Below are 16,571 nucleotides of genomic sequence, written 5' to 3' on the forward strand. Positions count from 1 at the left end.
ACAGAGTCACTTAGGAGAGGACACACTAACGTACTAAACAATTTCGATAATGCACTGGGTTTCGTGTAGGAGAGAGAGAAGTGGGGGGGGGGGAGGCTGCGGTTTCAACTCGATCTCTGTCTGTCTCTGACTCTAACTCAGCCTTGGGTCACCTATATATCAAATTATGACTAATTCCCGAAGGTTCCAGGATCGGGTTCTGGTAGCGTGGGGGGGGGGGGGTGGCTGTGCCTAAGGGCAAAGTTGCCAAATAGATAAAAATGCCAAGAGATAAAGTCAGGGGGTTTTTGGTAACTTTCAGACACATGTCAACGCACCTGCCAGATGACTTCCCAGCTAGCTCCGCCTACCTATTGTCCCCGAAATAAAAAGGAGATAACATCCTCTCACTGGCATTTCACGAACATTTGAAAAAACGTGGTAGAGATCATTCCAAAGCACATGGTCTGAAATTATCTCTCTAATATGACGCAATACATCATAAAACATAAAAAAAACATTACCTAAGCCCTTGTTCCTATCTCACATGAATCCTACAAAACTCTCAAATAAACTACATAAGACTTTTTAGAAAACATATGTGAAATAATAAGTTAATTTTTTAAAAATAATACGTAAATTACATATTTTAACTCGAATAAGGAATATAATGAAATTCACGATGCAAAGATTACGTAATTTACATAAAATACTCATATCTACATGAGAGGGCTCATTTTATGGGCTGGGTATCATCTCTTCAATGCACACGTGAAAACAATATAATTATATATAAACAACACTATTATAAATTACGATATGTACTCTACAAAAGACCAGCTTCGTAAGAAAAAAAAAAAAAAAATATATATATATATATATATATATATATATATATATATATATATATATATATATATATATATATATATATATATATATATATATGTATATATATATATATATATATATATATATATATATATATATATATATATATATATATATATATATATATGTATATATATATATATATATATATATATATATAACCTGTATCCAGTATTTTATGTTATTTGGATGTGGCCAGGGATCACACAAAACTGCTAACTACTTTGCAAGGTTGTGTTGGATTTGTATTTCTTTTGGGTGAAGATCCCAGGTTCCAATGATGTTCAGTGACTACCTAAAAACAATGTTAGAACGATATATGGCCGTTTTCATTGCGAGTAGGAATCATTAATATTAAATGTTATCAATAAGGGTTTTACGATCATCATCATCATCACTTCATAAATGTTAATAAGCAAACCTCGTATTAAGATCACCCAATTGCCACCTCCCCACGATCATCCTTAACCCCAACCTGGTTATATCCTTCTAGACCCATCCCCACATGTTCGAGGTTTAAAGGTCTCACAGTTATGATGAGATCCTTCTGGAGGAAGTTTTTTAGTTAATGAAAAACATAATACTAAGATGACAATATTTCCTACATTTTGCTTTCCAGGTGTTTACAATTATTTCAGAACTATAAATAACGAAGTAAATATGCAAATGACTGATTGAACAGATATCGATAGTACAGGATATTTTAAGGAGCTTACCGCGGAAACACCTATAGGGTGTTGGACATCAGGTCATGAAACAACAAATAAAATCGTAATAGTACGAAGAGTCAATGCTAAGGATATAATTCCTTTTGCCTCGGGGAGGGTGAAGCCAGCTAGTATAATCTCTTATACCCAACATCACTATAATAGTGCACCAATGAGCACTTTCATTGCATGTCATTTCACATATTTTATTTTCACGAATCACTTCTGAAACAATATAAATTATATTAACTGATGATGCATTTTAAATATACAACCTTAAGCCAATATTATTGATATAGAAAATAATACTTTTTTCTCTAAGAAGGCTGGAGCTAAGTAGCCCGTGACAAAAGCTGACCCCAACAACACCTAGCTACGTGGCTCATGATCGAAATTGACGGAAAACGCAGAAATCAACAACTAAACCTTTAAACCTCATTACCTTCGAAATTTTGAACAAAGGTCATTTATTGATGATTGGTGACCCAATAGGTGCCATTTGAAACGATACATTATTAGCGCCTACATATACTACGTAAAGTGTGTATGTATGTGTGTGGGTGGAGAGAGAGAGAGATAGAGAGAGAGAGAGAGAGAGAGAGAGAGAGAGAGAGAGAGAGAGAGAGAGAGAGAGAGAGAGAGAGAGAGAGAGAGAGGAAAATGCAAACGAAGGATATTTCTGTTATGAATATTAATATGAATAGTCAGTTGCAAAATTATTCAAGGAAATTTTATCTAGAAATACGATAGGAAAATTCAAATAAAAAGTTATGATAAAATCTCTTGATGAATTAGTTTCGAAATAATATTAGATTACATTTCTTAGGAGAATAAAAAAGTTCTCTCTCTTTTCATATATATTTTTCATTCATGATCGCATTTCTTTGAGTGATATCGGTGACTTCCCTTCTCCTCACATTCGAACCATCCTAACGATGTCTCGGTTGTTTAAACGTCGGCCACCTTTCAGGGCAAGAAGAACATGATCTCTCCAAGTCAGGTCTGGCCAGGCGAAACGGTTTTGTTGCTGGGTATACAGTAGAGTGGCTCCGCCGCACAGAATTTCGAAGTGCCATATCGGGATCAAAACGAGTGATTATTCTGTTTATAGAAATAAATGTCTTGTTAGGGTGTCGATACAGAATACAAGGACTAATCTTGTGGCTTCAGGGGGATATACTTTGGAATAAAATCTAACTGTCTAGCATACACAATAATTGAATTACTGAAAGAAAAAGTGTCTAAAATAATGCATGGCGGACGATGAATTTCCTAGACAAATCAACTTGAATATTGGTCAAAGATATATAAATAAAATCCACATAAATGATTATGCATAATTTGCAACCGAAACAAGAAAAATAATTTATCCTGATATACTCTTCTTAAGGAAATACTGGAAGAGCCATTTCATGAAGATAGCTATTACCGGAGAATTTTACCTGTCGTGGTGTCATGAATAGAATCTCGATAGATGGGATAGAAAATGGAGAGGGAACCCCAAATAAATCGCCCAAGAGACAAACAAGAAAACGAAGAATGTAGCTAAACAACAGCATGCGTGAGCTAGATCAAATGAAATATAAATACAAATAAAGAGTGAAGGTAATTCTTTACTCACAGTAATGTGTCCGGTATAATTACCCACAACACAGGTAAACAGTACTTCATGTTTCACATATTCCACTGGTTGGTTTTGCATCTTGCATAGCAAACGATCTTTCAAAATCTTCTTAATGGACTGCCTCGCTTTCCCAGTCCAAGTATTGTCTCAATATAATTAAAGGTGCGTTTGCATTACAATGTAAGTTTAAAACATGACGATGCAAACTATAAGTCGCCACAAATCGAATCGATTGCCAACATACATCGGATGCATGATCAGTCAAGTAGTAGGCTGACCAGGGTACCAGCCACCCATTGAGATATTACCGTTAAAGAGTTAGTGGGTTCTTTAGACCAATCTCTCTGGTTACGGCTAATTTTCCCTTGCCTACACATACACCGAATTGTTTGGTCTATTCTTTCCACATTCTCTTCCATCTTCATACACCTGACAACACTGAGATTACCAAAAAATTATTCTTCGCTCAACGGTTACCTACTGCACTGTAATTGATTATTGGCTACTTTCCACCTAGTAAGGGTAGGAGATACTCTTTAGCCATGACAAAGCAGCTTTTCAGGAAGAAGGACGCTCCAAAATCAAACCACTGTTCTTTAAAGTCTTAGGTAGCCCCATAGCCTCTGTAGCATGGTCTTTCACTGTCTTGGGGTCGAGTTCTCTTGCTTGAGGGTACACTCGGGCACACTATTCTATCTTATTTATCTTGTTTGTTTGAAGTTTTTATAGTTTATATATGAAAGATCTATTTTAATGTTGTTACTGTTCCAAAAACAGTTTTATTTTAATCTTTCATTGCTTCTCTTGTATCTTTTTTTATTTTATTTTTTCCTTTCCTCACTGGACTATTCTTACTTGTTGGAGCCCTTGGGCTTTTGGCGTCCTGCTTTTTCAACAAGCTAGTAATAATAATAATAATAATAATAATAATAATAATAATAATAATAATAATGATAATAATAATAATAATGATAATAATAATAATAATAATAATCTGCATTTTGAAGTTAACCCTTGCAACGGTCAACACAATCTTTATCAATATAAAGTCAAAACTGTTTAGCAAGATTTTTCACTATGAGGGAACACTGGGATCATCTTGCAACCTATTAGACGGCATATGATGTAATTTGGAAAAGCTTGATATTGAAGGATTCTATTCAAAACAGGCAGAGTATCATTTTCCATAAACTTGTTGGGAAATATCCTTTCACCATATTTTCTCAATCTACTTAATATTCATAAAGCATACTTCATAATGAAAATTCAACTGAATTAAATGCTTTAACACATACTGTACAGTACACCAGGCTATTTCAAAATGGGTTTTACTGTAAATTCCTTCACATTGATGAAAATTTTATAAACCACCTGTCTGCTTCTGAAACCTCCTTCAATCTGTAATCTATGCTGTTCCATGACACCCCAAATCAGACTTAATTAAGTGAAGTACGTGTAGATATACCTTGTGTAACTGGATGTGCTGGCATCATCTCGACTCGTAACATACAACAATTTAATGTCACCGGTGGACTTCAAGTCCTTGATCTCCTTTATTGTGCCAATATCAAACAGTTTCTTTGATTTCTCATAAAATATCCAACCCAACGGTACATGTGAATCCCTCAAAATATTGCCATCTGAAATATTGTCTCTAAATATACTTGATGAATAAGCAACTACGCGTATGCTTATGGGTAAAACAGGCAATTCACGACCAGGAATAGTGAGAAGGGACTTGTGGCTACCAGAGACTTAAAAATAACCAAATTACTCTCGGTCATATGATTGGCAACGTAAGCATATGCACTATATGCAACCGTTGAAGTACCCACATATATATATGTAAGCTACAATTTCCCTTTAACAAACAAGATCTATGTATGCTTATCTCTTCAGTAGATTTGAGTTAGTTCAGTAAGTCATCAAATTTTTTCTTTAAATCTAGTGATAAATCTTCATCCCAGTCGGTTTTTAGTTCCCACAATTTCTCTATAAAATGTTTATCCCTAATAGAGACAGGAGTTATCCATATTAGATTAAAAATTGTTAACAAAAATTCTCTTGGTTAAAGTACAATCATTCACTAAATTACTCAAATATGCAACAATCTGTTATGGGATCTTGACATGCAATAAATCGTGATCTGCATCCCATAAAAGACCAAGTAATTTAACTGATTCATAGTCAACAGTAACAGTTGTAGTTTATCTCTAAATGAATTCACATCACTAACCCATTTTCTTAAAGGAATATTAGCTTCGAACATTCGCAAAAAGGCTTTACAGCTGTTTGCTTATTATGCCTATTTTTTTTTTTACGAAGTTCAAGTAGCATATCCAATAATTTCGAGGCCAACCTTAAATTGTTTAGAATACTTCAACAAATGCAAGAATTCTTTTTAATAATTACGGTAAAGTACTTAAAATTTTCAAATTATATTACCATGTCAGTTTAACGCTTTCATTGAAATTTAAAAGTATAGTTCTTTACAGAACTTACACATTTGGTTGAATATCTGAAATATACATGGCGATACGAGGTTTCACTGTATCCCATTTTTGAGCTTTTGAAGGCTTTTCACAGCACTTCTTTATTAGTTTAGTCACTTTGAGTATCTCTATTCTCATATATTAGTCTATATCGTACAATTGTCGATATTTATCTTTGAAGTGAGAGAACGGAAAGGGCAATGTGTGAAGCATCATGATCCATCATTAAACATGATATCGCCAATCAAAATCAGCTAAATTATGAGAACTAGGCAGGTATTAGGAAAATGCATTTTCAAGATATCAGATGTAATATGCTGTAGGTTAGGGAGGCTAACACCAGTCAATAGTAAACAAAAATATTCAATTATAAGAACCCGTCCATGAATAGCATGGTTCCAACTTTCTCCCTTTGAATGAATTTAGCCATTTCATTTTACAAAACTAAACAAGTTACTTATTAAGTTTTCTTGGAATACAAGAATTGAAATAAACAAAGTAATAGCTAATAATTAGAGTACTATCGAACAACTGTTTTCGAAGAATTGTTCGTAAAATGTTGGTTAGAATAATTGGACAAGTGGTTCTCGAAGAATTATTTTCTAACAAGTTTTCGAATACTTGTTTTCGAAGAATAGTCCGTAAACCAAAATGGGGAAAGTTCCGGTTCAATATAATATACACTTTGGGGTACTAAACACTTCAAGTGGCTACATTTTTTTTTATTTTTTTCTTTCTTTTTTTTCTTTTGGTGAGAGCAAATCTGGTTGGGACTTCAAACGTTTTGATGTGACGTCAACGCTTTGACATTATGTTTCTATATTTTTATTAGATATCAATGTTCTTAAATCCTTAGGTAATTTGTGATTACGATTATTTTTTCCATGATACCCCCATAATTAAAGATTTCTTCATTTAAGGGCACAGATGTATAATAATCTGGATTTTCGGTTTTAATAAATCGTGACGTGTACTAGTTTCTAGTAACATATATAATTCTCTCTCTCTCTCTCTCTCTCTCTCTCTCTCTCTCTCTCTCTCTCTCTCTCTCTCTCTCTCTCTCTGGCTTTTGAGGTAAGTTTCAAGAGAATATCAGTATCCTGATATCCCATCACATTTCAATATAGTTTTGGTGATTGCATCAGGTGTTCTTGTTCCAGCCCTACAGAAAAAGAAATTGACATTAGCTGACCCCGGTCATTTAGTGTTTTGAAGTCATGTAGAAATATAAGCTATCCACCAATATTTCAAAGAGAATGTGAGTCTTAATTTCATCAATGATACTGGGGACTATCAATCTGTCATTGTAATAATTCCGAAAACAGGTAGAAAAATCAAACTTTCTTTAAAAATGGAAGTTAAAATTGACGAAGTTCTCTGGATGAGTAGTTGAAACACAAGTGACGAATGCTTGGCTGTTTACACACACACACACACACACACACACACACACACACACAGAGAGAGAGAGAGAGAGAGAGAGAGAGAGAGAGAGAGAGAGAGAGAGAGAGTCTTGTGCAGTCTCATATTTTGTAAGGGCGCTGACTTTAAGGCTACCTAAGTTGTAGGATTATTTTCAAACATTTTAATTTGTGTAGTGAGAGTGAAAAACAAGGCGACTTAAAGAAAGAATAATGGTTTGGAAATGAAACGTATCTACCAAATTCTTATACTGATAATTTCTAAGATTAGCTTTCAATAACCTCAGTTATGCTGTCCATTCACTCGCTGTGCTGTATCAATTGGTGTTGGTTACACATGAAACGAATTCGTGGCTTTAAAGATGAATGGCTCTAAAGTAACGAATACTGTCGAAGAACAAATAATACAGGAATGTCATGCAAGTATGAGTATTTATTTAGATATTACTGTATTTATTTTGACAATTTAGCTATTTTACTTATTTTGTTTCAGGAAGGTCTTAACTCTTCTTGAAAATTATTTTGTCGTTGTAGAACTGACAGCTTTCTTTCTTTTCTTTAAATTTCGTTGAACATGATTGTGAAATTGATTATGTTTGTATTTCGGGTTCATTACGAGCACAAAAATGTTCAGAATCTTTGTAAGTTAGAGTGTGTAATTTTCTGAGAATAATACATGGGGATCATAGACTATATTCTAACGAAAGATGTTTTAACCTTTGGCTGAGGTCTCTGTTATACAGTATAGATATCTATTTTTATATGATGATAAATATCAATCCAAACAAAATGTGGATAAAGTCACAATAGACATGCAAAACTGCTTAGGAATATCAAGTTACAGAATTGTTTATACCATGTTCCCTTTCTGTAAGCTCGTAACGACCGTGGAGGTCCTGTAGAGAGTAGGGTTCCCCTCCTGTACAGACCAGATAAGCAGTCCTTAAAGTAAAGTAAGTAAAGTAATGCTCTTTGCAGCTTTCCGCTCTTGCAAATAATAACGAAGTGGTTTCATGCACGGTTTACGCACCCTCTATAAATAGACTCGTCGAGATTTAAGCATAGCAAACAAACACATTAGCAAGCGATGATTGACAGCCACGCCTTGTGTCTAAAAACGCCTTTTGACGTAGGATACAGGCTCATGTCCATTTAGGTTCCTTTATTGAAATGAAGCAAACCGTTAGAAGGAATGTATTTAGAATATAGTGTTTATTATGTTTATTATGATTCTTTCAAAGGTCATATTGCCCTGACTGCCTTCTCCTTCTACTGTATGCGTTTGGATGTCAAATACTTTCCACACATATATCTTCTGCTTATTTACAAACCCTTTCTTTGAAAGATAATTGATTATATATCGACATTCTTAAGGATATAAGGACACACACAAACATCAATATACATGCATACACCGCATATACCCACCAACACACACACTCATTATATATATATATATATATATATATATATATATATATATATATATATATATATATATATATATATACATATATATATACTGTATATATATATATATATATATATATATATATATATATATATATATATAAAGAGAGAGAGAGAGAGAGAGAGAGAGAGAGAGAGAGAGAGAGAGAGAATATATATATATATATATATATATATATATATATATATATATATATATATATATATACATATATATATATATATATATATATATGTATGTGTGTGTGTGTGTGTGTGTATATATACACGTTCTTACGAAGCTGGTCTTGTATAAGAATAAATATTTTATCCACGTATTGCATTTATGTATTTAAGAGATGTATACCCAGGTCGTAAGGTGTGTTCCACTCATGTAGGTTTAAGTAATGTCTGTGAATTACATAAAACTTTCGTCATTCATTTCATTGTATTTTTCATCCAATTCAGTATATGTAAATTTACATTATTTTTAAGAATTAACTTTTTACTTCAAGTACTTTGTTATGAAGTCTTATGTAACCTCGTTTATGTATGCTGTACGACACACACGAGGATTGAACATGATGGATTACACCACTTTTTATGTTTCCACATGATTAGAAAGTTCTTGGAGATTCCAGAGATAGATTTATTCTTTTTCTTTATTGTCCTGAGAAGTAGGGGGACGGAGTTAGCTGAGAGAGGGTTGCCTTGCAAACAAGGCTAGTATCCCTTTTTCAATTTACTATGTTGGCAATCTTATGCTGCTAGGCCTTGCCACCCACGCCACTAGAATGAACTACTGTATTTTATTGATGAATTAAGTCCATATACATATCCCCCGAAATGCATAAGCAGTAGAAGAAATTCAGCCTATCCCTTCGAAAGAGCCAAAGTTCACAAGCCCTCTCACCTCTCAAGAGTGTGACATCTCAAACGTAAATAAGTTTTTACCCCATGTATATCACGTAGAGTATTGTTCAAACGTTGGTGGAATTTATCAAATGGTAAGTGAAGTGTAGTGTGTTAATGTAAGTACATTGTCATATAAGATTTTGTATCTGGTCCTGTGAGATTTAGGTTAAACAGTGAAGTGTATTTATTTTGCTTAACTGTTCGGTAACCTCGTGTGAGCCAAAAGACGTAAGCGTAACAGTCACATGTGTAAATTTCATCATTATATGTTCATTAGAGTGTTAAAGTGTTAACTATTTTCATTAATTATCAAAGTTAAATATTTTTGTAAAATTAATTTCCAGTGAAACAAGTGATTGTATAATTTTCTTGGAGAAACCTTTTATTGTCTTAGTTTAAGGTTTAGTTCAGATTTGATATTTTGAGTGATTTATTTTTGGTATTAATTCTTTTGTATTATTGTTATAAATTTTTATAAAATATATTTATATTTGTAAAGTGTGCATTATTTCGATCACCAATATTTCCTAACAGTGCTTTGCTCGTAATGCCTGACTTAGAACCAAAGTAAGAAGTTGTTTTGAATAGTTCAAGTAAATATTCACCCAGCATTGTTTCGAGTGTAAAGTAAAGAGACCTTTGGACGTTCAGTGTTACTGAATATTCTCAGAGCTCGGGTATAATTTTTCAAGTGTAACAGTTTATGTAAAAGTAAACAGGTGATTTTGGAGCTCGGGAGTTTATGTAATTTGCCGTAAGTAATATATATATATATATATATATATATATATATATATATATATATATATATATATATATATATGTATATATATATATATATATATATATATATATATATATATATATATTTCATTATGGATGGAAAATTACATACACTCATGAGTTCCAAACTCACCTGTTTATTTTTTACAAAAGTCTATTATGCTTGAAAAATGCCCGAGCTCTGAGAAAATCATATAACTCCCAAACTGCAATACATAAAAACACTGAATATTCAAAAGTCTCTTACGTACACTCAAAACAAAACTGGGGGATTATTTTATTAGAAATATTAAATATATATATATATATATATATATATATATATATACTATATATATATATATATATATATATATATATATATATATATCTATAAAAAATTATAACACCAATATAAAAAAATTATCACCCAAATGAATCACTGGAAATATTAATCTTGAACAAAACTTTAAAAGTAGACAAGAATATATTTCTCTATGAAAATTATACATTCACTTGTTTCACTGGAAATTAATCTATAAAAATATTTAATATTTATAATTAATGAAAATAGTTAACACTTTCACACTCTAATGAGTAAATACAAAAAGAAATTTGCATAAATATAACTGCTACACTTACGTCTTTTGGCTCAGACGAGGGTACTGAACAGATAAGCCAAAAAAAAAAAAAAAAAATAAATGTCCCTGTTAGCCTAAACTTACAGGGCCAATTACAAAGTTTATATTATACCAGTACTTACATTAACACAGGACACTTCAAACATTATTCAATGGATTCCTCAACGTTTGAACACACTACACACACTATATGTCGGATAGAATTTGTTAATCACGTTTGAGAGGGCACACACTTGATGCACATGAGAGGAGAGGGCGGATGAACTTTGGCTCTTTTAAAGGGACAGGCTGGATCTCTTCTGCTACTTATGCATTCCTAGGTGCATATAAATACATATTGACTTAAAACTTCTAGATGATTCTAAATAGATCATTCAACTGGCGTAGGGGAGAAATCCTAGTAGCATAAGATTGTTAAAAAAGTAAATCGAACAGGGGAACTAACCTTGCTTGCAAGACAACCCTCTCTCAGCTAACTCCGCCCACCTACCCCTCAAAGCAATAAAAAGAAGAGTAAATCTATTTTGAGAAGTTTCATGCACAGTCTAACCACGTGGGAATATAAATATGCCGTAATACCTCATAATATCACCTCGCGTATTATGCAGCATACCTAAAACGAGATTATATAAGACTGGTAACAAAATAAAATACAAATGAAATACATGAATGAAATATTTACTCTTACTAGACCAGCTTCATGAGATACCCCCCTCCCCCCCCAAAAAAAGATTATTTAACCCGGCCCTGAATCCACTGATTCAGCCCAAGATAAATAATCTGTAACCACGTTATCTTTACCTGATATATGTTTTACTTTAACACGATACGGTAGCAAACATAATGACCACCTAGTTAACCTTTAATTATTATTCTTCATCTTATTAACAAAAGTTAAAGGATTGTGATCCTTGTAAACTGTAATCTCCTCATTCTGTGGTCTGTTAACGTAAACTCCAAACTTTTTTATCGCTGCGACCAGCGCCATCAGTTCCTTTTCAACTGTCGAGGAGGCTCGTTGTTGCTTCTTCAGCTTCGATGACATAAAACAGAGTGAAGAATTCCTTCTTTGTCTTCTTGTAATAGGACAGCTCCAATCCCATAATCTGATGCATCCAATTGAATAAGGAATTTCTTGTTGAAATTCTGTGTTTGAAGTATCGGTTTCGAGGTTGATATGGCCTTCCTTTGAATTTTCATTCTTCCTGGTATTTCGATAACGTAGGTCCGGTCACTGCTCTTCTCCAAAATCCGGAATGGTTCTTAGAACTCGTTGACGAGAGGGAATCCCCTTATCAGTGAGTAAATCAACACCTTTCGTCCTTCCGCAAACTGTCTGTTCGTACTCTTAATACCAAACTTTTACTTCGTTTTTCCTTGACTCATTTTCATGTCTACTAGGAAAAATTTCCTTATCTCACCAATCCTTTTCCTCAAATCCTTACATTTTTTTCCATCCGTTTCCTTTTGATCTTTCCTTTTCTCTGCCAACATTTTAATCAATCTGTTGCTGAAAGGTTCTCGTTCTTCAATTGAGCGTAAGGGAGCTTTCTTAATGTACTTGTTAGGCTTTCCAGCCATCTGACAAATGTGATGTGCACGGCAAAACTGACTCACGTCCTTTTGCATGCCAGGCCAGAAAACGTGTTTCATAATCTTTTCCGTTGTCTTCCTTATTCCCATATGTCTTGTCTCATGAGTTACGGCGAGCATCACTCTTCTCAACTGTGCGGGAATCAATATCTGATGGTATATCCCCGATTCGGCATTCCCAGGGATATCGGCGGGTCTATTCTTCCTCATAAGCAACCCATCCTTGAGATGATAACAGGTGGAAGACTGCTGCACATCCGTCTCATTCACCATACGGTACAAAAACTGTTAACATCGCATCCTTCCGCTGCAATTCTATCAGCCTTTTCATACTCACTTGTCCTACTTCTAATGCTGAGTTTTCTATTTCTTCCAAATCCATTACTTTCTTGGCTTCCTGTTCATTCGTCTGTCGTTCCTCTTCTCTCGGGCTTACTCTGAGGGTCTCCTCTTGCGTAACATCAAGGGAATCCTCTTTTTCCGAAAATAAATCCTCCAAGTTCATCACTCCTCCGGTTTCTCTTTCTTCTTCTGCAGCCACTTTCTTTGACACATTCCTAGTTGTCACACAACTAGGAAACAGATACAAGTAGTCCTTCTCGAGTTCAGTCGTAAGACTATACTTCAGTGGTGTCTCCATTACAATGGGACAAGGCACAAACGTCATTCCACCAAACTTATTACCCAGCAAGACTTCTACTTCTTCGACAGCCAATAAATCCTTTACCGCAAAATCAAAATGACCTGTTACTAACTCGCATGACAGTTTCAAACGGTAAATAGGGGTAACCTCCTAACCTCCTATTCCCTTCAAAATGACCGAGTCTCCTGTGAGAGACTGTTCCACCAACGGGTGTACACCTCATGTCACTACACTTTGGTTACAACCTGTGTCATGCAATATCCTCACCGAGGTTTCCTCGCTCCCATCCAGAGTGGCTATCATACCTTAAGAAATATATGGTTTACAGGCATACATGCTGTTTGGGGTTGTCCTGTTCATCGTATAAACGTTAGCTGGTTTATTTTCCTCGTCCTCCTTTCCCTATTGTTTCTTCGTCTTTGCACTCTGTGAAGTTGAATTATCCTTAACCACTTGGGCAACTGCCATCGGTTGGTTTGACCAACATTCCTTACTGATATGGCCTCTCTTGCCACAATTATAACAGACAATATTAACCTTCTGCGCTTCATACATGATACTTGAAGGAGGACGATTCGACGACTGTTGCTGTGGTGCTATTGCATACTGCTTTAGAACAGTACCAGTGGTACATCCCCTGTAACTATTGAACTCGTTCTCATAGTTATCACTGAACTGGTTTCTATAGTTTGGCGAATATTTGACACGATCAGGAACGATGGTTGAAAGTTCATACCCTAGGAGGGTTTACGACTGATAATATTATAATCTTCACTCAGCGAAGGGGCTTTATCAAATTTTTTCACCTCTCTCTCTCAAGTACATTCGAATATATTCAGGAACCCCTCGTAAATTGTGTCCCAGCACTATCAATTCTTCTAAATCAGCCATCTCTCTCACGTTAGCAGCTTCTATCTATCTCATAAAACATCGATGTACCTTATAAGCTTAATCCAGGCAAGTTACTTTCTCGTCCTTCTGCAAACTTTGAAATCTATATTTATATATTCAGGGGTCATCTGATATACTTGCAGCACACTCCTTTTCACTTCTTGATACTTAATCCTCTGGTCCTGAGACAAGGCAAGATAAGCACTGCATCCTTTCTAAATAAGGACACTGCAATAACACAGACCATTTATCTTCTGGCCATTCCATCGTCGATGCGACCATTTCAAGATGATCGAAGAATTTGTCAGGAGTTTCTTCTGTTAATTTTGGATTTAACCTCTGTATATTCGTCACATTAAACACAGCATCGTGCAAAACATTGGTCATCTCTGTTTGGGTTACCGACTTTGCAGTTTGCACGAGCATTCAATAGTTCCAATTCCCTTGCGTGTCGTGCAATTTCTCTTGCCTCTTCCTTCTCTCTTTCTTGCTATTGTCTCTCTCTCTCTCTTCCTGTCTTCTCTCTTTCTTCTCGTTCTGCCTCTCTTTCTTCCCGTCTTCTCTGTCTTTCTTCTCGTTCTTCCATCATTTTCAACTTAATCAAATTCTTTTCCGCTGCAATTCGTCGAATCTCAGCCTCTACATTCCTGTCTGCTTTCATTCATTCAGCTCCTAGGTCAGCTGATCCTTGCTTCGCTATGAATTCTGCTTCAGTATTCTACAACAGTTTGCGAGATGCTACAAAATCTTCTTAACTGTTCAAACCTTTAATGAAAACATGGCCCTGTTATCACCAATATCTAAAACAGTCTTGCTCGATCTCAAGGGTCTGGAAACCAAAAATATATATTACGGCTGACAAATTACATAAACTCCCGGGCTCCAAACTCACATGTTTATTTTTACATAAGTCTATTATACTTTAAAAATACCCGAGCTCGGAGAAAATCATATAACTCTCAGACGGCAATATATAAAAAACACTGAATATCTAAACGTCTCTTATGTACACTCTAAACAAAACGGGGTGATTATTTTATATGAAATATTAAAAAACCACCTCTTACTTCGATCTTAGTCACGGATTACAAGCAAAGCTCTGTTAAGAAATATTGGTGATCAAAATAATACACACTTAAATTACAACACTAATACATAAAATGTATTCCTAAAATGAATCACTCAAAATATTAAAGCTTGAACAAAACCTTAGACTAAGACAAGAAAATATTTCTTTATGAAAATTATACATTCACTTGTTTCACTGGAAATTAATTTATGAAAATATCTAATCTTTTAATTAATGAAAATAGTTATCACTTTAACACTGTAATGAGTAAATTCTAAATGAAATTTACATAAACATAACTGCTACACTTACGTCTTTTGGCTCACACGAGGGTACCTAACAGATAAGCCCAAAAAATACACTTCACTCTTTTAACCTAAACTCACAGGGCCAGTAACAAAGTTTATGTTATACAAGTACTTACATTAACACAATAACACAAATATTATTCAATGGATTTGCTAACGTTTGAACACACTACACACTATGTATGTTGGATAGAAATCGTAAATCATGTTTGAGAGGGCACACACATGATGCACTTGAGAGGAGAGGGCCGGACGAACTTTGGCTCTTTCAAAAGGACAGGCTGGATCTCTTCTGCTGCTTATGCATTCCTAGGGGCATATATACATATATATATATATATATATATATATATATATATATATATATATATATATATATATATATATATGACTTAAAACTTCTAGATAATTCTAAATAGATCATTCTAGTGGCAGGGGGCAGGGGGGGGGGGATGGGGGAGGCCTGGCAGCGTTATGTTACCAACTAAGTAAATCGAACAGGGGAATTAACCTTGCTTGCAAGACAACCCTCTCTCAGCTAACTCCGCCCACCTACCCCTCGAAGCAATAATAAAAAAAAAAAAAAAAGAGTAACTCTATTTCGAGAACTTTCATGCACATTGTAACCACATGGGGATATTAACATGGCATAATTATTATCATTATTATTACTATTATTATTATTATTATTATTGTTATTATTATTATTATTATTACTTGCCAAGCTACAACACTAATTAAAAAAGCAGGATGATATAATCCCAGGGGCCCCAACAGGGAAAATATCCCAATGAGGAAAGGAAAAGAGGATAAATAAAATATCATAAGAACAGTAACAAAATTAAAATAAATATTTCCTATATAAACTATAAAAACTTAACAAACAAGAGGAAGAGGAATTAGATAGAATAGCGTGCCCAAGTGTATCCTCAAGCAAGAAAACTCTAACCCAAGACAGTGGAAGACCATGGTACAGATATTATGGCACTATCCAAGACTAGAGAACAATGGTTTTATTTTGGAGTGTCCTTCTCCTAGAAGAGCTGCTTACCATAGCTAAAGAGTCTCTTCTACCCTTACCGAGAGGAAAGCATCCACTGAACAATTAGTGCAGTAGTTAACCTCTTGAGTGAAGAAGAATTGTTTGGTAATATCAGTGTTGCCAGGTGTATGAGGACAGAGGAGA

At 34.5% G+C, this 16,571-nt stretch overlaps 1 protein-coding gene across 1 annotated transcript in view; it reads right to left on the reverse strand.

Moving 5' to 3' along the window:
- LOC137653983 (uncharacterized) overlaps positions 1-12,979 on the reverse strand; it is an 18,148-nt gene extending 5,169 nt beyond the window's left edge. The window contains exon 1 of the mRNA XM_068387617.1: positions 12,812-12,979. Coding sequence (XP_068243718.1) covers positions 12,812-12,979 — 168 coding nt within the window. The remainder of the gene's footprint in view (positions 1-12,811) is intronic.
- Positions 12,980-16,571: the final 3,592 nt, after the last annotated feature.

The sequence above is a fragment of the Palaemon carinicauda genome, chromosome 15, assembly GCF_036898095.1.
Source record: "Palaemon carinicauda isolate YSFRI2023 chromosome 15, ASM3689809v2, whole genome shotgun sequence".
NCBI lineage: Eukaryota > Metazoa > Arthropoda > Malacostraca > Decapoda > Palaemonidae > Palaemon > Palaemon carinicauda.